The 21521-nt window shown below is 41.9% G+C and overlaps 1 protein-coding gene across 2 annotated transcripts in view; it reads right to left on the reverse strand.

Annotated features, from left to right (window-relative positions):
• Nucleotides 1-10767: 10767 nt before the first annotated feature.
• Nucleotides 10768-21521, reverse strand: part of LOC140205080 (activating molecule in BECN1-regulated autophagy protein 1-like) — a 417476-nt gene continuing 406722 nt past the window's right edge. For both annotated transcript variants that reach the window (XM_072272238.1, XM_072272237.1), the window contains one exon: nucleotides 10768-11672. In XM_072272238.1, the coding sequence (XP_072128339.1) occupies nucleotides 11161-11672 (512 nt within the window). In that variant the 3' untranslated portion in view covers nucleotides 10768-11160. The remainder of the gene's footprint in view (nucleotides 11673-21521) is intronic.

Below are 21521 nucleotides of genomic sequence, written 5' to 3' on the forward strand. Positions count from 1 at the left end.
GGAAACAATCAGCAGGTTAGTGCAACTAAGGGGAATGACAGAGGATCAAGTCCTAGCTGGAGGATGCAAAGCTCTCAGTCCACTACTATATCTCATTTAAACCATAGGAGGCTGTGACAAATGGAGGTGGCTCACAGGCATTTTTTAGATGATGTTCATGAAATTGGGTAAAGTATAATTGTAGGGACGATGATTTCTAGCATTGCAGGAGGCTGAAGTTTTTTAGTGTGTCTGAGCCGTGAGCGTGGGTGGTAGCTACTAGGAGGCTTTGCAAACTGAGATTGTTAACAAGATTATGGGCGCGAGAGAACAGGTTGGGGTAGCTATTGCTGTTGATCAGGGGTAAATTGCAATAAACAGGGATAATATTGTGCCTTCTAGGCCGATGAGTGCTGATAGAAGACGAGAGCAGTTTAGGGCAAGTTCTGTTAGACCTGGGATGAATGCTGAGGAGAAGATGAAATGGATTGGAGACACAAGATGCTTACGGGTTTTCACGAATTAATTGAGCCAAAATCAAATGTTTTAAGTCTTTGGATTAATTTTCTTCTTCTGCTCAGTCTAGACCTCCTTGGAGTCATTCATACATTAGGCCCAAGGTTAAAAGTAAGATGATTGCTGCCCATAAAGAGGTAGTGAGGGGTGAGGTAAGCTGATCCCCTCAGGGAAGCAGAAGAAGAAGAACAATTTCTAAGTCAAATAAAAGCTATAGAATTGCAACTAAGAAGCAGCGGAGGGAGAAGGGTAGACGTGCAGTCCCAGGGGGGTCAAAGCCACACTCATAGGGGGATATCTTTTCATTGTCTGGGTTCATTGTTGGTAGTCAGAAGGCTAAGAAAGGGAGAATTAGGGAAATGAAGGCGGCTTAAGCCATAAACCTTAACTCATGAGAAATTCAACAACTTTTCTTCCTATCTAAAGACGCAAACTTAACCCTGCCCCTCGTAGGTTTAGTAGTAGCAGACGCTGGAAAATCTGCTAAATTTGGTCTACACCCATGACGTCCAGCAGCCATAGAAGGCCCTACACCCATCTCCACCCGACTTCACTCAAGCACAATAGTGGTAGCAGGGATTTTTTACTGATCTGCCTTCACCCCCTTATTCAAGACAGTCAGCTAATTTTGTCAGCCTGCCTGTGTTTAGGAGCACTAAGTATTCTATTTACAGCCGCCTATGCACTGACCAAAAATTACATGAAAAATTCCTAAGAAATCTCTCCAGTAACTTCCCTACCTTTGATGTGAAACTCACCTGCCTATAGTTTCCAGGATTATCCTTCATTCTCTTCTTCAGTAATGGAAAATTGGCTACTCACCAGTACTCTGTGACTGTGCCGTAGCTGGAGAGGACACAAAAGTATTGGTCAAGTCTCAGCAATTTCTTCCCTTGCCTCTCTCAATAACCAGGGATATATCCCAACAAGCCTTGTGAATATCCACCTTAAATCTCTTTGACAGACCCAACACTACCTCAAACTGTAAATCAATATTTTTGGCACCGAGTTTCCTATCTCCCACGTCCTTCTCCTTGACATAAACTGATGTAATATACTCATTGAGATCCTCACCCAAAGTTCAAAGTAAATCTATTATCAAAGTACATATATGTCATCATATACAACCCTGTGATTTATTTTCTTGTGGGCATACTCAATAGATCCAATGTAAGACCACAGCAACTTGGGTGTTCATTCACATCCTCTGCATCCATGCAAATGTTCCCCCTTTTAACCTTGACTGATCCTATCTCTCCCCAGTTATCCCCTCGCTCTTGATATATGTATAGAATGCTTTGGAGTTCTCTAATCCTACTTGCCAAGGACTTTTCATGACCCCTCCTGGCTTTCCTAATTCCCTTCTTGAGTTCTTTTCCAGCTTCTTTATAATCTTCAAAGGCTCTGTTTGATCTTAGCTTCCTAAGCTTTACAAACATTTCCCTTTTCTTCTTGAATAAATTCATAACTTCTTTTGATATCCAAGGATCTCTTACCTTGCCATCCTTGTCCTTCCTTCTGACTGGAACATGCCCGTCTTGTACTCTGTGCTGTTAGTCTTTAAACACCCTCCACACGTCAAGTGTGGACTTGCCCAAGAAACAGCGGTTCCCAATTAACCTTACAGAGTTCCTGCCTAATGCTCTTGTAATTTTCCCTACTCCAGTCCCACAAGGTCCATGCTTATTCTGATCTATAGCTATTTTAAAATTTCAGAATTGTGGTCACTGTTCCCTGAGATGTCAGTCACTTGCTCAGGTTTATTATGTCCCGTACAGCCTCTCTCTCCCCTTACTGAACTATCTACATAAATTCAGCTCGATTTAAACTTTTGTACTAAGAAGGTCCCAGTTTATATTAGGGAAGTTGAAGTCGAAGCTCCTATGGTAACAACTCTATTGTTTTTACACCTTTCCTTAATCTGTCTGCATATCTGTTCCTCAACGTCCCAGTGGCTATTGAGAGACTTGGTGGTTTGTAGTACAATCCCATTTGAGCAATTGCATCCTTCCGATTTTTAGGTCTTACCCATATGGACCCAGTGGACGAGCCCCCCTCCCCCATTATGGCCCTTCTGAGTGCAGACGTGGTGTTATCCCTGATTAGTACTACAAATTTTCCCCACTTTTAACCCCCTACCTTTTCTAAAACCTCAAAGCCCTAGGACATTATGCACCCATTCCTGTCCCTCTCTCAGCCAAGTCTCTGTAATGGCGAGAGCATCATAGTTCCATGTACTGAACCATGCTTTTAAGTTGATCACACTTACCCAAAACACTCCTAATATTGAAATACAGACACTTCAAACTATCCATCCAATTGTATCTGTTACTTTGCTTCTGCCTGTTTTTCACTGACCCTGATATCTACCTTCCTCTCCATCCCTCCACTTTCTGACCTGTTGCTCTGCTTCCCATCCCCCTGCCAAACTAGTTTCAGCCCCCCCAAGTAACACTAGCGAAGCTCCCTGCCAGAATATTAGCTCCCCACAGTTTAGGTGCAACCTGTCCCTCTTGTGCAGGTCACCCCTGCTGCAGAAGAGGTTCCAATGATCCAAGAATCAATAATCATCAATGACAAGAAAGAGACTAATCACTGACTGTTGATGCTCAAACCACATACAGCGCCAAACCTCAGCATTTATATTTCCAGGTCACCATTGATGAGAAACTCAACTAAAGCAGCAACAATAAGGAAACAATGGCTATTGAATTAGGACAGGGGCTTGGCATCTTGTGACATGCAAGTCACCTTCTGATTCTCCAAAACCTTTCAATGAACTACAAGGACTGAGTCGATTATGTGTTAACTAGGGGGCCGTGCACAATCCTGATTTGATGGAGACAGCCGTGAGAAGCACAGAGGAACACCTGGAGAAACTTCTGAAATGCCTGCTTCGCTGCCGCTGCTACTGTGCGATCGAGAATCTCCGGAGGGGAAGGCCCCAAATCCTTGGCTTTGCCTATTGCCTGTTGCTGGGGCCGGGCTCGAAGCGCTTGGCAGAGATGGTGCTCAGTGTCGGAGAGCAGATTGGAGGCTCGGAGTTTTCGAACGGACTTGGAGCCAGACTGTGGTCGGATGCTCCCAGGATGCTGCATTGGCAAGTTTGCGGCGCTGGAGGTTCACCGTCTGTGTGAGATGATGGGACTTTCGAGAGACTTTGAGACTTTTACCGTGCCCATGGTCTGTTCTTATCAAATTACGGTATTGCTTTGCACTGTTGGAACTATGTTATAATTATGTGGTTTTTGTCAGTTTTTAAGTCGGTTTGTCATGTGTTTCTGTGATATAATTTCTTAATGCATGCATTACTAAATGACAATAAAAGAGGACTGCATGTCCTCATAATCTAATCTAATCAATTGAATAATTTGCTTTTCCTGTACATGTGAAACTCCAAAAGCACCCAAGGAGCTCAACGTCATACAGTACAACAGCCCACTAGACTGATTCCCTCTTCATCACCATAAATATTTACCCTATCACTGACGGAACACACAGGGTGAGTACACTATAAAATTCAGTGCACTTACACGTCAGGGTTCCTGAACAGTACCCCACACACACAATCTGCCACCAAGAGAGAGAAAAGTCATGAATGCATGGGAAGAGTATGGCCCACAGGTTTCCCTCCAAATCATTCATCAAGCTCACTCACAATAGTATCACTGATCCTTCATCGTTGTTGGGTCTATGACCCGGAACTCCTGATTCAATAACATCACTGCAGGACTCGTAGCAAAAGGATTGGTACAGCTTAAGGTGGCTCACGATCACATACCCAACAGTCTTGGCATGAAACATCGACTATACTCTTTTCCATAGATGCTGCCTGGCCTGCTGAGTTCCTCTAGCATTTTGTGTGTGTTGCTCGGATCTCCAGCATCTGTAGATTTTCTCGTTTGTTCCTTGGGGTTGTCCAGTTTACTTCAAGTCCCAGACATGAGTTGATAAGTTAATTGGCCACTAAAAATTGCTCTAGTGTAGTTTGGGGGGGGGGGGTTGTAAGAGAATTGGGTGGAATTGATGGGTACTAGATGGAGTGAGTCGCTATTGGGAAGTGGGTGGGAGAATGAGAATACTCTGAGAGTTGATATAGACTCAACATGAAGATCCAAGAGGGCTATTCAAGGTAACAAGTGGTTGCTAGATAAATGCTATTTGTGCAAAGATGGTGGAATAGTGGAAATCAGCAGCACGTTGTGGCCATTTCCAGCATTGTACATCATTTTGTTGCTTGTATTTGCTGTTTACCGTTGAATGTTCTTTGTGAATTTGACATTGTTTTTCCAGGAAGACGAGGATATAATATACCAACTCTGCACACCATCTGATCTTCTTTGTGAAGAAAATACAAATGTTCCTAAGTAACCAATTGTCAGTCACAATAGTAGTCTTTTGCATTCTTTGCTCTGCTAGTGAGAACAGGGATACACACTTCAGTACTGCAAGTTCCAGCAGCTCGCTGGTGTTGTATCTGAGTACTCTGAGCAATTGACAATTTGATCAAGGATGACTTGACAGTAAACTAGCCTATGCCCCAATTCAAATCACATGCATTCACTTCCATCCACTCTCTTGCACATTGGCTGGCGATCAAATGTAGGAATCATTTTATATGCAGTCCATTCTTCATTGTTCACATTAACTGCTGAGGAAAAAGATTTATGATGGGCAATAATAATTTTGAGTGGAGTTATTAACATGAGCTTCTAAACTTTACACACCATAGAAAAACATTATGAAAATCTCCACAAGGCATCATAACTCTTTCAGAATGATAGACACAAGAAATTCTGTAGATGCTGGAAATCCAAAGCAACACACACAAAATGCTGGGGGGACTCGGGAGGTCAGGCAGCATGCATGGAAATGAATAACCAGTTGATGTTTTGGGCCAAGACCCTTCTTCAGGACTGGAAAGGAAGGAGGAAAACACCAGAATAAAAAGGTGGGCAGGGAGGGGAAAAAGGATAACTAGAAGGTGCTCAGTGAAGCTAGGCAGATGGAATGGATATAGGGTTGGAGAGGAAGGAATCTGATAGGAAAGGAGAGTGGACCAAAGGAGAAATGAGGAGGAGGAGAGGACTTCGGGGAGGCGATAGGCAGCTGAGAAGAAGTAAAAAGTCAGAGGATCCCTTTGTAGATGGTGGAAGTTGCAGAGGATGATGTGTTGGATGCAGAGGCTCATGGGGTGGTAGGTAAGGACAAGAGGAATTCTATGATTGTTTAAGGCGGTGGGAAGATTTGTGTGTGTTGTTCAGGAAATGCAGGAGATGTGGGTGAGGGCAGCATCAATGGTGGAGGGAGAGAAGCCCCATCCTTTGGAGGAGGAGAACATCTCTGATGTCCTGGAAAGGGTAGCTGCATCCTGGGGCAGATGCAGCAGAGACAAAGGAGATGAGAAAAGGGAACAGCATTTTTACAGGAGACGGGGTAAAAAGGGGCATAGTAAAGATAACCATGGGTACCAGTAGGTTTCTAAAAGATGCCAGTTGACAGTTTGTCTCCAGCAATGGAGTCGCAGATTGAGAAAGGGGAGGGTGGTGTCAGAAATGGACCAACTGGATTTAAGGGCAGGTTGGCAGTTGGAGACAAAGTTGATGAAATTGATGAGCTCAGCATGGGTGCATGAAGCAGCACAAATGCAGTCATCAATGTACTGGAGGAAGAGTTAGGTGGCATTACCAGGGAAGGCTTTAAACATGGAGTGTTCTACATAGCCAATAAAGAGGTAGGCATAGCAGGGGCCCACGGCTACCCCTCGGACCTATTCTGAATTATTCTTATTCTGAATGATGTCTCCTGGCAGTTGATCTCTAACAGCATCTTTGGTGCCAATCATTGAGTTGCAAGTGTCATCCCTAATAATATTGCATGGGGGAGGATTATTCCTTCCACATGTTAATCAAATGAGTAAGTTTTCTGTGGGGAAAATAAGCTTTAAAACATTCCTTAATAAGACATTCCTTTGGTTAAAGTATGTTAACAAAAAAGAGATTAGGAAAGCAAGCCTCACATGCAAAATGCTGAAGGAACTCAGCAGGCCAGGCAGCATCTATAGAAAAAAATACAGTCAACATTTCAGGCTGAAAACCTTTAGGACTAAAAAAAGATGAGTAGAGGACAGGAAGATAGAAGGCCATGGAAGAAAGAAAAGGGGGGAAAGAGCACCAGAGGCAATGGGCAGGCAAGTAGATAAGGTGAGAGAAGGAAAAGCAGATGGGGAATGGTGAAGGAGAGTGGGGGGTGAGGGTCATTACCGGAAGCTTGAGAAATTGATGACATGCCATCAAGTTGGAGGCTACTCAGACGGACTACAAGGTGTTGTCCCTCCAACCTGAGTGTGACCTCATCACAACAGCAGAGGAGACCATGGACAGACATATCGGAATGGGGATGGGAAGTTCTACTGTTTCCCCCCATCCCACCTTTTCTTTTTTCCATGGCCTTCTGTCCTCTCCTATTAGATTTCCCCTTCACCAGCCCTGTGTCATTTTCACCAACTTCCCAGTTCTTTACTTCACCCCTTCCCCTCCCCCGAGTTTTTATCTCTACTCATCTTTTTTTCTCCAGTCCAGCTGAAGGGCCTTGGCCTAAAACATTGAATGTACTCTTTTCCATAGATGCTGCCTGGCCTACTAAGTTCCTTCAGCATTTTGTGAGTGTTGCACAGATTTCACGCATCTGTAGATTTTCCTTTGTTTGAGATAGGAAAGCAGGCCTTTTGGATATCAATACACAAAGAAACCAGAAAGCAACATTGTCATTGAGATTGTACACTGAATCTGTGTGATTCCATATGATGAGTGGATATTTCATATAATGGGAGTGTATAAAATGGGAAGGATTTCAACAATGAGCCTGGATACAATGAAGAGTCGACAAAATGGAATTGTATTGAATGGAAGAGTTTTCTGTAGAGCGTGAGTGTATATAATGGAAAAGGTTTCAGATTTGTGTAGAATAAGAAGTGGGCTTAATGCAGAATTGTGCATAATACCTCAAGTGAAAGGAACAATTTATTTTTTCTCTTGGCTGAACAATAATCAATCCACAAGATTTCACAATGTAGTAAAAGGCTAGCAAACATTACTATGTGGTATTACTCCAATTTCATCATTGTCATTCAGGAGCAATCTTCTTTTATTCAACAACGGAGCTAAGATCCCCATGATCACTCTACACCAGGGGTCCCCAACCTCCCTTTTTGCATCGCAGACCGGTTTAATATTGACAATATTCTTCAATATTCGTGCGGACCGGCCAAAAGGGGGGGGGGGGGTGTTCAAGTTCAGCAGTGCGTGACAGGGAATGAGGAACGGTGCAGCTGACTCATACCGTTTCATATTGCCAAATCATATCGTTTCCTTGCGGCCTGGTAGCACATGCTTTGCGGACTGGTACCGGTCCGGTGGTTGGGGACCACTGCTCTATGGTAGACAGTTACTAGTTGCAAATAGTTGAGCCTTTTAGCAGGTAGCAAGCTTATGTTGATTTTGTTGCTAGTCTGTCTTCATTTTGGTCTCAAGTTGTTCCTTTGTTGGCAAACCATCCTGGTGTGGGCAATAAACATCAAAATTTGAGCAAGGATAAAATAGCTAGCAGCAAGAGGCTCCAAAATGTAAGATTTCAAAAAAAGCTAATTAAAATATTTATCAATGTTCTGCAATGAGTTGTGCTTGGTTGGAAATCATTCAGTAAGCTGTATCTTCTGAATTACAGAAGATTATTATAAACTACTTCCAATTAGCATTTATTCTCAATGTAATGTAATAAATTGGTGAATTATGCATTTTTTTTTCTTTGGACACGCTGTATTTCAAACTGTTAGGTACTATTCCAAATCTTTATTTAAAATAAATGTTTAAAATATTTACTTAAAAACTTTATTTTAACCTGGTTTTGCTCTCCAAAGTCTGTGAATGTGTTGTGGTCTATCGTTTCCCCCTGAACATTTCACTTGATCTTTTTCCATTTCAAGTTTCCAACTTTGCCGTGGCATCAAAGTTCCTAATGAAGGTCATGTAAGTGTGACACAAGTTATTCTCTCAGCCTCATCCACTCCATGGCCTGTGGCATGTGGCACTCTTTCCAATCAAATCAATGAGAAATAAAAGAATGAAAATATAATGGCACGTCATTTTTACGAAATCAGTTATACAAACCCTGGCGCTGGGTCAGCCCTGTGAATAGGGGCAGATTTTTTAAAAAATCTCCCATCTCAATTGGATTGAATTATTTTATCCACATATGCTTCCCATAAATGGAATGTAGAACAGCTGTCACCAAGGCCCAACAATGCAGAATCAGCCAGTTTACTTATCAGAGAGCTGAATACAATTTCTAAGTTAAAATTGTAGCAGCAGGTACTGGGTACTTCACACTGTGCAAGTCTATGTAGCTACGAGAATGGAAGTGATGTGTGAGAAGCTGTTCATATTGGATCAAAATGGACAGCATTTCAGCTGCTTTGCTAAGTTACTTTTGGAGATCAAATGGTATTTTGCACGAATTTCCCTCAGCAGATTAAATGAATGGGTTAGATTTTATGATAGGGTAGTCTGTACATTGACTAGGGAAAAATTTTTGTTCTACATTCTATACATAGATTTCATATCCTGTTGGTAGTGATCTACACACATTAGTTTAGAGAAACCCATACTCATATCGCAGCCAAGTAAAGTGTGTGAAACAATACAAGGGCAGGCAGAAAGCTGGAAATACATGGATCTTAAATTTCAAAGTGTTTATGCAAAATCACTTCTCTGAACTGCTGTAACCAGTAAATAGAGGAACAAAATACAACAGGCAATTTGCCCCCAAGGACACAAAATCAGTTTATGAAACAAGCGATCAATTAATCTGTTAATATCAGCCAGGAATATTGTGCACTGTTTGTTCCAATGACTTATCAGTTACCTAATATTAAATATTCTGAAAACATAATGAAGAGTCAGTTTAACATTTCCTGAATGGTGTGGTACCTTCTCAGTGTCAGTTTTGATTAAGGGGCCTGACTACCGTGTGGTTACCAAGCAGGCTAGGAGACAAAGCCCAGGATAATGATGAATCATTTTTCCTTTGGCTGAAGGTTTGATGCAACATCAATGTTGAGACCACAGCACTTTTTCCATACATATTTACCCTCTGAACTTGCATGTCCAAGACATTACTTGCAAATTTGAAAATGATCTGAATATTGGAAATGCAGAAAATGATGAGGAATACAGGAAAAGAGTTCAGGCAGTCAGAGATGAAGTGGAAGATAAAAGCTGAATGAAGGAAAGTACCAAGTGCTGCATTTTGAGGATGGGGAAAAACAGCAGAGCACAACATTACAAAGGGTTTTGACAGCGTATGGTAAAGATTTACCAGAATGATGTTAGAGTTGACAACAAACTTTAAGGACAATGTTAAGGAGGTATTAGCTGGTATTTTTAAAAATATCAGGACTATTCTGTTAGAGTAATGAGTGTTCCTAGTGACAGGATAGATCCAAAAATGCAAATTTAAGGCAACTGACAAGAAGGAAAAAATGTAAACAGTAAGTTGAAAAATTTGAAATTCACTGACTGAAAGCAGGAAGATAATTCAATAATGATAAAGAGAACAGCGAATTCTCTGTGGGAAAGATTTGGAATCTTAGAAGAAAGAAGCAGGGAGTGGAGCAAATTGATTGTACCTTCAAAGAGTAGCATAAACACAATGGAGCAAATAACCCCTTGTTGTATTATATTATCTATGCTTTTATATATCATGCACGTTTGTAATTATTACATGCTCAAATGCAATTCCAGGGCCCAAACACAATGTATTCATTCAGATAAAAAGCAAACTGATGGAGGAACACAGCAGATTAGCATGGACGAAAGGGATGGTCAAAGTTTCACATGGAGACCCTTTATCTGCCTCAGATGGAAACATCGATCATCCCTTTGCTTCCACAGATGCTGCTTGACCTGCTAAGTTCCACCAGAAGTTTGTTATTTGCTCCATATTCCAGCATATACTTGTGTCTCTATTATTCTGAGTAAAGTTTATGACACCAAGAATATGTCAACACCATTTAAATTCATGGATTACATTTCTACTATATTAATATGTGTAAAATGCCTTGTTTCAAACAGTTTGTACTTTGGCTGAGAACATTCTGTAATGATTTTTAATTTGGCCATATGAGCAGAAATTTGCCGTTAAATAGAAAACTTCAGATTAATTAGCATCCAGGACAAAAAAGAAGTTAATGATCGAGATTGTGGACAGTTCATCATCACCTGAAACATTATCTGTCTCTCTCTCCCCACACAGATACTACATGACAAAAGGAATGAGAAAGTCTAGTACAACTTCATTAGGCATAAAATAAATTAATCACATTGGCAAAGGTCTTCTTCCAGTTTTTAAAGAGTTTTTATTCGTTATTGTGATCTTTGGTGTTCACATAGGTCTCTTTTGCTTGCACTTAACTAGATTCCATTTCTCTAAAATAACAAGTTACCAGTTTACAAAAAAAGGGGGGGAAAAAAAACAACTTAAATCAAATTCTACTAAAAACAAGTAAGTGGAATTTCCTTGGCTGTTTTAGCTAGATTCTACACATACAAACCATGGGACATGCATTTTTTTTTGTTTCTTTTACCCTGAACAGCAGAGCACCTAATTTTACCTCCTGTCTGAGCCCCTGTTGTCAGTGCCATGATTATCAGTATTATCAACGATATGGGGGCTGTGTGCGCCGACAGGATGGAAAGGGGCACCCGTGTCCATAGAAGTCGAGGGTTGTTGACCAAAAATCCCATCATCCCCAAGGGCACTACTTCTGCTGAGCTGTTCTAATGTCTGATCCCTTTCATTACTTTCTCTGAAGTCTGTCACTAAGCTGCTGGAGTTGCTGGGGACAGCAGAGTCCACCAGAATATGACTGTAACTACTGTCCATTTCTGTCCTGCCAAGGGTACTTGGTGGGTGTGCGCTCAGTCGCGTCAGGGCTTCGTTGCCTGTCTGTGAACCTCGGTGTATTCGGTGGCTAACGATAATGTTGTTTCCAAAGCCTCCCATGGAGGCAGTGGTAGTGCCTTGTTCTCGTTGTACGACTGCTGTCATCCAGCCCTCAGCGATCAGTCGCCGGATGCGAGACAAAGCATCCTCTCCTGGAATATATTCTGGAGCATCTCCTGAAGCAGGGTAAACAGAAAACATTGATGCTTACTTAGAGGATGTTTTAAAAAGGTGTGAATCGTATATTTTGAAAGACTATGTCAATCACTATATAGCAAATCAGTTCTTGGAAATTTATCTTCTGTATAGATTTTGATCATAAGCACAAGTAAATCTGTAGATGCTGGAAATCCAAAGCAACACACAGAAGATGCTGGAGGAACTCAGCAGGTCAGGCAGCATCTATGGAAATGAATGAACAGTTGACGTTTTGGGCTGAGACCCTTCTTCAGGACTGAGAAGGAAGGGGAAGATGCCAGAATAAAAAGGTGGTGGTGGGGGGTGGGGGGAGAAGTCAGCTGGAAAGTGAGAGGTGAAGCCAAGTGGGTGGGAAAAGTAAAGCGTGGGAGAAGAAAGCATCTGATAGGACAGGAGAGTGGACCATAGGAGAAAGGGAAGGAGGGAAGGAGGAGGGGACCCAGGGGGAAGTAATAGGTACGTGAAAGTAGTCAAAGGTCAGAGTGGCGAATGGGGTGGGGGGTTGAATTTGGTTACTGGAAGGAGAAATCAATATTCATGCCATTAGGTTACTAGGTTGAAGGGTACTAAAACAGAATATACTTTGATCATTCTCCTTGGGGCATTTCATTGTTGTTTCATTTACTACCTGACAGCATCCAGCAAACAGCCTATCAGCAAACCCTTGTTTTTGAGCAACTTGATCCTGTTAGCTACATTATAATCAAACCAGTTTGATTGCTGGTTTCTTCCCAACACCAGAAGCAAAGCTGCTGCTCTGTGGCAATGAATAAAAGCAGTAGACCATGTGGAGATCCCAGGAAACACTCAAATGAATTACCTCTGCATTCATTCTGGAATTGAGATAGTAAAATGTCATTTAGTCAACACAAAATGAGATGTCTGTGCACCTTTAATAGGATTCAAATCACTTCTTGTTGAGACTGTCAGGGAAATCAGAAACTGGGCTTGGAGCACTGTGGTAGCAGAGAAATACTAAGTTGGAGTCAATTAGTGGCAAGGACAAACAATGAAATCTATCTCAGACCTTTTTCCAGACATAACCAGCTGCTATCTTGAACACCTCCTCAATGAAGTTAACATATTCAACATTATGTACCTCCTTCAAAATGCTTGCTCTTCCATGACTGAGTTATAGGACATGGTGAGGTGATTTCAAACCTGACTTATAGAAAGTCAAAAGCTTGTTAAAATTCAGCAAGACCCTTGTTCGAAACAGAATAATCAAAAAAGAACAAGTTTTGGATGATTTGACTCCATGCTGGAAAAGAAGGAAACTAGACAGATGAAAAACTGTAAGGTTAGTTACCATGACTGATGCTTTGCATTCACTGGCAGACAGTTACAGGGTGGAATTGGCAGGAAGGAGGAAACAGGCTGTCTGACTGACTGACTGCTAAACAGACCGCAGCTAAATGCAGAATCTGGAGGTATAACATTAATCCAACATTCAAGCAAGAAAGACAATATATTAAGACGAATATACTGAGTCACTATTCAGTTTTTTTAAAAACTAAGCCCCACACAGTTTATTTATTAGTATTTTGGAATACAGCATTTCTTGAAACTAATCGATAAGCTTCAGGTCCTAAGCCTTGTGCAACTGGATCCTTGATTTCCTCACTTGTGGACCCCAGTCAGTCAGATTGGCAACAACATCTTCTCCACAATCTCCTTCAGCACAAGTGCATCACAAGGATATGTGCTTAGCCCCTTGCTCTAATCAGTTTAGACTTACAACGATAAGGCTAAGTACAGCTCCAATATTATATTTAAGTCTGTCGATGACACCACTGTTGAATGAATCAAAGTTGGTGATGAATCAGCATATGGTAGGGAGATTGAAAATCTGGATGAATGGTGCCATAACAACAATCTCCCAATGTCAACAAGACCAATGAGATGATTACTGACTTCAGACAGAGGAAACCAGGGGTCCATGAGCCAGTCCTCATTGAGGATCGGGGTGGAGTAGGTCAGCAAATTTAAATTCTTCTGTGTTATCATTTCAGAGGATATGACCTGGGTCCAGCAGGTAAGTACAATTATGAAGAAAGCACGGCAGCGTCACTACTTTCTTAGAAGTTTGAGAAGATTTGGCATGTGATCTAAATCTTTGACAAACTTCTATAAATGTGTGGTGGAGAGTACATTGACTGTTTATATCATTGTCTGTTATGGAAATAATAATGCCCTTGAAAATCCAACAAGAAGTAGTGGATATGGCCCAGTCCCACACAGGTAATGACCTCCCCATTATTGAGCATATCTACACAGAGTGCTGTCACAGAAAAACAGCATTCATCATCAAAGATTCCCCCTACCACTCTCCAGGCCATGCTCTCTTCTCACTGCTGCCATCAGGAAGAAGGTACAAGAGCCCCAGCTGCCACACCACCAGGTTCAAGAACAATTATTACCCCACAACCACAAGGCTATTGAACCAGCATGAATAACTTTATTCACTTCAACAGTGAATTGATTCCACAACCTGCGGACTCATTTTCAAGGACTCCACAACTCATGTTCTTGATATTAATTGCTTCTTTATTTTCTCTTTTTTTTTTGTATTTGCAGTTTGTTGGTTTTTTTTGCATATTGGGTGTTGTTCTCCCTGTTGGGTGTGGTCTTTCATTGATTCTATTGTGTTTCTTGTATTCACTGTGATTGTCAAAAAGAAAGGGAATCTCAGAGCTGTAAATGATGACATACATGTACTTTAATAATAAATTTACTTTGAATTTTATCTATCCTAGCAATGCTTGAGAAGGTGGTGATGAGTCATCTTCCGGAACCACTGCAAGTCTTCCAGTGGAGTTATTCCCACAGAGATTTTGGGATGGCATTCTTCTGGGAAACATGACAACCAAGCCCACAAAAAGCAATGCGATCAGGTGATGAAGTTCCAGTGATATATTCTTTCAAATCAGGACCGTGTGCAACTGGAAGGGCTGACAGTGACGTTCCCAAATACCTGCTGCACGTGTCCTTGCTGGTAGAGGCGGTAAGTTTGGAAAGTCTTGTTGCAATAGCGTGGGCAGGTTGTCACATTACATCTTGTTGATGGCATTCATAACATCCAGTGAGAGCCAGTTGTGACAGGAATAAACATTCAGTGCGATAGATAGAGAACTGATGGACATTGTTCCAACTGAGGTGTGTGCGCACTCTCATCTTATGCTACTAGCTCACAAAATTAAACTGCGCATAAAAGGTTGTCATCCTCAATCTCATTGGCGCGATCGTACACAAACATATTTCCTTTCCGGTTTCTGAAGTGGACGGTGTTGACAATGTGGAGTTTGCAGTGATTTGTCTGCAGATTTTAGACCTGGCTTATTTATACTGTTTTTATTGAAGAAATTATTGATTCAAAGAAGCAAAGGGCGTGAAGCGCTAGTTCATTTAAAGCAGAATGGCTTTATGGCTTGCTAGCTGTTAAAATGAATACCTTTAAGTATAAAATTCAGTGCACACTTGTTGTCGTCACTGGGCAACATATTGCCCAGCACAAGATTTTTGCTCACACCTGTCGTTACAAATTAGAGGGAACATTGTTGATGCAGTAGACTGACTTATCCTAAAAGGTGTCAAGATTCTTGAGAGTTGCTTAAACAGCACTCATCATACTCTATACATGAAACTCATTGCTGGTAAGATCATTGTAAGGTGTTAAGAAGTGAATCACTCAGCAGAGGATACCCAACATCTGAGCTGTGGCTGTAGTTACACTACTTATATGGCTGGTTTAATAGAGTCTCTGGTCAATAGTGATTCCACAGAATCCCAAGGATAGACAGTTAGACCCTCTTATTGCAGGTTGTCATTGCCTGGCGCCCTTGTGGTACAGATGTTACCTTCCATGTATCAGACATTTTCTTTAACCTCACCTCTGTACACAGACTTGAACTGTTTCATTTGCTGATGGCTGTGAATGGACTTAACTAAAGTGTAATCTAAACGAGGATCCCCACTTCTGGTGCTGTGATGGAAGTAAGGCCAAGAAACTGATGGCTGGGTCTTGGACATTGCCTACACTCTGCAGTGAGGTATGATTAACCTTCAGAATCTTACCTTCACTCCAGCCACTGGGGCCACATCTGAATTGTACTTGGCTCCTGATGCCACACACAAGTCAAGTGCTGCGCTGATGTCAAGGGCAACTATTCTCACCTTATCTGTGCTCTCTGATCTCTGATCTTGGCTGTTTAAGGCAAAGCTTCCCCACTATTAAGTGCATTTACATGGAGTGCTGCCACAAAAAGCTGTATCCACCATCAAAGACCGCCACCATCCTGGCCATGCCCTCATCTCACTACCATCATTGGGCAAGAAGTACATAAGCTTCAGGTCCCACACCACAAGGCTCAGGAACAATTATTATCTGACAAGCATCAGGCTCCTGAACTGACATGAATAACTTCAATCACCACTACCCTGAACTGATTCTACGATCCACAGACTCCATTTCAAGGACTCCTTACAACTCATGTTCACTGTATTATTTTTTTAAATGCAGTTTGGCCACTGAGTGTATGTTCAAGGTCTTCTGTTGCTATAGCCATTCACTTCAAGATTAGGTGTGTTGTGTATTCACAGATGCTTTTCTGCACACCACTGTTGCAATGCATGGTTATTTGAGCTGTCGCCTTCCTGTCTGCTTGAACCAGTCTGGCCATTCTCCTCTGATCTCTCTCAATAACAAGGCATTTTTGCCCACAGAACTGCTGCTCACTGGATGTTTTTAGCTTTTCTCAGCATTTTCTCTAAACATTAGAGACTGTTATGCATGAGAATAACAGGAGATCAGCAGTTTCTGAGATACTCAAACCACCCCATCTGGCACCAACAATCATTGCACGTTCAAAGTCACATAGATCACAATTCTCCATTCTGATGTTTGATCTGCACAACTGAACCTCTTGACCATGTCTACGTGCTTTTATGCATTGAGTTGATGCCACATGATTGACTGATGAGATATTTTCATTAAAGAGCAGGTGAACAGATGTACCCAAAAAAGTGGCTACTGGGTGTATTATACACTGGTAATAAATCAAATCCTTAGGAAAAGGTGACATGGGATTGAAAGATGCAGAACCTGTTAGGAAACTATAAGGGTAAAAGGACCCTGATATGAGTTATATACAGGCCTCCAAACAATAACCAGGATGAAGGGTACAAATTACAGTGAGAGATAGAAAATCATGTAAAAGGGAAATGTTACGATAGTCTTGGGAGATTTCAAAATGCAGGCAAATTGGGAAAATCAGGTTGGTGATGGATCTCAAGAGATGGAATTTATAGAATGATTATGGGATCTTTTTTAAAAGAGCAACTTGTGGTTGAGCACACCAGGGAAAAGGCAAATCTGGATTGGGTGCTGTGCAATAAACCAGAATTGATTAGGGAGCTTAAGGCAAAGGAACCCTTTGGAGGCAATGATCATAATATGATAGAATTCACCTTTGAGTTTCAAAGGCAGAACATAAAATCAGATGTATCAGTATTACAATGGAGTAAAGGGAATCACAGAGGCATGAAAGAGGAGCTGGACAGAAGTGTTTGGAAGGGGATACTATCAGGGATGATGACAGAACAGCAATGGCTGGAGTTTCTGGAGGCAACTTAGAAGGTGCAGAATAGATACATCTCAAACATGAAGAAGTATTCTAAAGGGAGGATGAGGCAACCGCGGCTCACAAGGGAAGTTAAAGACAGCATAGAAGCAAATGAGAAGGCATATAATATAGTAAAAAGTAGTGGGAAGTTAGACTTGTAAAGCTTTTAAAAACCAACAGGAGGCAACTAAAACAGACATATGAAGGGAGAAGATGAAATATGAAGGCAAGCTAGCCAATAATATAAAACAGGATTTCAGAAGTTTTTTCAGATAAATAAAGAGTGTAAAAAGAGTGGATACTGGATATTGGAAAATGATGTTGATGAGGTAGTAATGGGGACAAGGAAATGCTGGATGAATTGAATGAATATTTTGAATCAGTGTTCACTGTGGAAGACACTAACAGTATGCCAGGAATTTGATAGTGTCAGGGGGCAGTAATGACTGTAGTTGCTGTAAGTAAGAAGAAGGTGCTTAAGAAGCTGAAAGGGATAGCTAAACAGATTGTGGAGACTTTAATAATGATCTTTCAAGAAACACTGCATTCAGGAATGGTTCTGGAGGACTGGAATGTCACCCACTCTTTAAGGGAGGGAGGGAGGCAGAAGAAATTTTAGGTCAGTTAGCATGACCTCAGAGGTTGGGAAGATGTTGGAGTCCGTTATTAAGGATGAAATTTCAGGGTACTTGGAAGTATGTGATAAAATAGGCCAAAGTCAGAATGGTTTCCTAAAGGCGAAATCTTGCCTGACAAATCTACTGGAATATTTTGAGGAAATAGCAGGCAAGATACACAAATGAGAGTCAGTGGATGTTGTTTACTTGGATTTTCAGAAACCTTTGACAAGGTGTCATATGCAAGGCTGCTAAACAAGATAGGAGCACATGGTATTGCAGGAAATATACTAGAATGGATGGAAGGTTAGCTGATTGACAGGAGGCAAAGAGTGAGAATGAAGTAGACCTATTTTGTTTGGTTGCTAGTGGAGGGAGGAGAAGATGGCAGCGCGATGCAGTGCGCGTGGCTGTTCTGAATGATATTGTATGTGTTAACTAGGTGCCATGCACAATCCTGATTTGATGGAGACAGCCGTGAGAAGCACGGAGGAACACCTGGAGAAACTTCTGAAATGCCCACTTCGCTGCCACTGCTACTGTGCAATCGAGAATCTCCGGAGGGGAAGGCCTCAAATTCTCGGCTTTGTCTATTGCCTGTTGACGTGGCTGGGATCGAAGCGCTCGGCAGAGATGGTGCTCAGTGTTGGAGAGCTGGTCGGAGGCTGGGAGTTTTCAGACGGACTAGGAGTTGGACTGTGGTTGAATGCTTCCAGGATGCTGCATCGGCAAGTTTGCGGCGCTGAAGGTCTACCGTATGTGTGAGATGATGGGACTTTCGAGAGACTTTGAGACTTTTTACCGTGTCCATGGTCTGTTCTTTATCAAATTACGATATTGCTTTGCACTGTTGTAACTATATGTTATAATTATGTGGTTTTTGTTAGTTTTTCAGTCGGTTTGTCATGTGTTTCTGTGATAGCATTCTGGAGAAACATTGTATCATTTCTTAATGCATGCATTACTAAATGACAATAAAAGAGGACTACGTGTCCTCATAATCTAATCTAATCTAATTTAGTGGTGTTTCAAAGGGGTCAGTATTGGGACCGCTTCTTTTCATATTATACGTCAACGATTTGGATGACGGAATTGATGGCTTTATGGCCATGTTTGCAGCTGATACAATGATCACCTGCTTCAAAAGGGCACAGTCATACCAATAACCAAGAACAGCAGGATGAACTTTGAGCCACCTTGACCACTATTGCCCAGTAGCATCTATGGTGATGAAGTGCTTTGAGAGGTTGGCTATGGTTAGAAACAACTCCTGCCCAAACAAGGACCAGGACCCACTGCAATTTGCCTATTGCCGCATTAGATCTATAGAGGATGTGATCTCATTGGCTATTTACACAGCCTTGGATCACCTAGATAATACTAATACTTAGGTCAGGCTGCTGTTTATTGACTACAGCTCGGTGTTTAACACAATCATTCCTACACTTCTGATCAAAAAGTTCCCAAACCTGGGCCTCTGTACTTCCCTCTACAACTGCATCATCTGGAAGACCACAATCAGTGCAGATTGGAAATAACGTCTCCACTTTGCTGATAATCAACAGTGATACACCTCAAGGATGTGTGCTTAGCCCACTGCTCTACTCTCTCTGAGCCCATGAGTATGTGGCTAGGCAGAGCTCAAATGCCATCCAGAAATTTGCTGATGGCACTACTGTCGGGAGAATTTCAGATGATGATGAGAAGGTATGCAGGAATGAGAAAGATCAGCTAGTTCAGTGAAGTCACAGCAACTTTCCACTCAACATCAATAAGACCAAACTAATGATTGTTGACTTCAGAAAGGGTAGGATGAGGGAACACACAACAGTCCTCATTGAGGGATCATAAGTGAAAAGGGTGAGTAATTTCAAGTTCCTGTATGTCAACATTCCTGAGTCCAACATATTGATGCAGTTACAAAGAAAGCATGACAGTGGCTATATTTCATTACGAGCTTGAGGAGGTTTGGTATGTTACCAAAGACACACACAAATTTCTACAGATGTATTACGGGAAGCATTCTATCTGGAATTGGGGGAGGCACTGCAAAGGATCGAAATAAGCTGCAGAAAATTGTAAACTCAGTCCGCTCCATCATGGGCACTAACCTCCCCAGCATCCAGGACATCTTTAAGGAGCGATACCTCAAAAACACAGCATCCATCTTTAAGGACCCCCGTCACCCAGGACATGCTCTCTTTTCATTGATACCATCAGGGAGGAGGTTCAACAGCCTGAATACACACACTCAAGAATTCAGGATTAGCTTCTTCCCGCTGCCATCAGATTGAACCCACAAACACTACCTCACTACATTTTGTTTTACTCTTTTTGCACTACTTATTTAACTTAAAAATATATACATACCTCTTGTATATGTCCTTACATGGCCTCCTCTACTGCCACAATGAGACTAAACTCAGGTTGGAGGAGCAACACCTCATATACCGTCTGGGTAGTCTCCAGTCCCTTGGTATGAACATTGAATTCTCCAACTTCCGGTAATTCCCTCCCCCTCCCTTCCCCCATCACAGTTTCACTCTGCCCCTCCCCCAGCTGCCTATCACTTCCCTCATGGTTCCACCTCCTTCTACTACCCATTGTGCTTTCCCGTATTCCTTCTTCACCTTTCCTGCCTATCACCTCCCCCACCCTTTATCTTTCCCCTTACTGGTTTTTCACCTGGAACCGACCAGCCTTCTCCTTCCCACCCTCCCCCCACCTACTTTATAGGGCCTCTGCCCCTTCCCTCTTCAGTCCTGACGAAGGGTTCCGGCCCGAAACGTTGACTGATCATTTCCACGGATGTTGCCCGACCTGCTGAGCTCCTCCAGCGTGAGTGTTGCTTTGACCCCAGCATCTGCAGATTATTTGTGTACATACCTCTTATTGTAATTTACAGGTTTTATTATTATGTATTGCAATGTTTCACGACATATGCCAGTGATAATAAACTTGATTCCATTAGGTGGAGGGACAGGTAGTGTTCAGGAAGCAGGAAGTCTGCAGAAGAACTTTGACATCTTGGGAGAATGAGCAAAGAAGCGGCAGATGGAATATAGTGTAGTGTATGGTCATGCATTTTGGTAGAAGGACCAAATGTGTAGGCTATTTTCTAAATGGGGAGAAAATTCAAAAATCTGAGGTGCATAGGAATCCATGACAAATTCCATGCCTATCTAATCTGTCTCATACAAAAAGCTTTTCCAATTAAGGACTTGCCTTTGTGCTAATTCTTCCTATTAATTGTATTAACTGTTTTTAACCAGAAATGTAAAAGAGCCTTACAGGAAATTGGTAAACCATTTTATGCATTCATTTTAGTTTCTGCATCTCTGCTCTTCTCCCCACAGGTGGCCTCCACAGCCACCTGTAGTAATGAATTCCACAGACATGGATACAGAAAATAGGTTTTGGCTGAGCCTTTCATCATTTTGTGTTTTGCTCAAGATTTCGGGCATCTGCAGAATCCCTTGTGTTATGATTTGCTCTGCCACCCAAAATATTCCCTCCTTCAACCAATGAAACACTGAAGCTATTAAGTGGTAATTGCAAAATGTTAATGATTGCAGGCTTCTTCTTAAAT

The sequence above is a fragment of the Mobula birostris genome, chromosome 11 (genome assembly GCF_030028105.1).
Source record: "Mobula birostris isolate sMobBir1 chromosome 11, sMobBir1.hap1, whole genome shotgun sequence".
In the NCBI taxonomy this organism is placed as follows: domain Eukaryota; kingdom Metazoa; phylum Chordata; class Chondrichthyes; order Myliobatiformes; family Myliobatidae; genus Mobula; species Mobula birostris.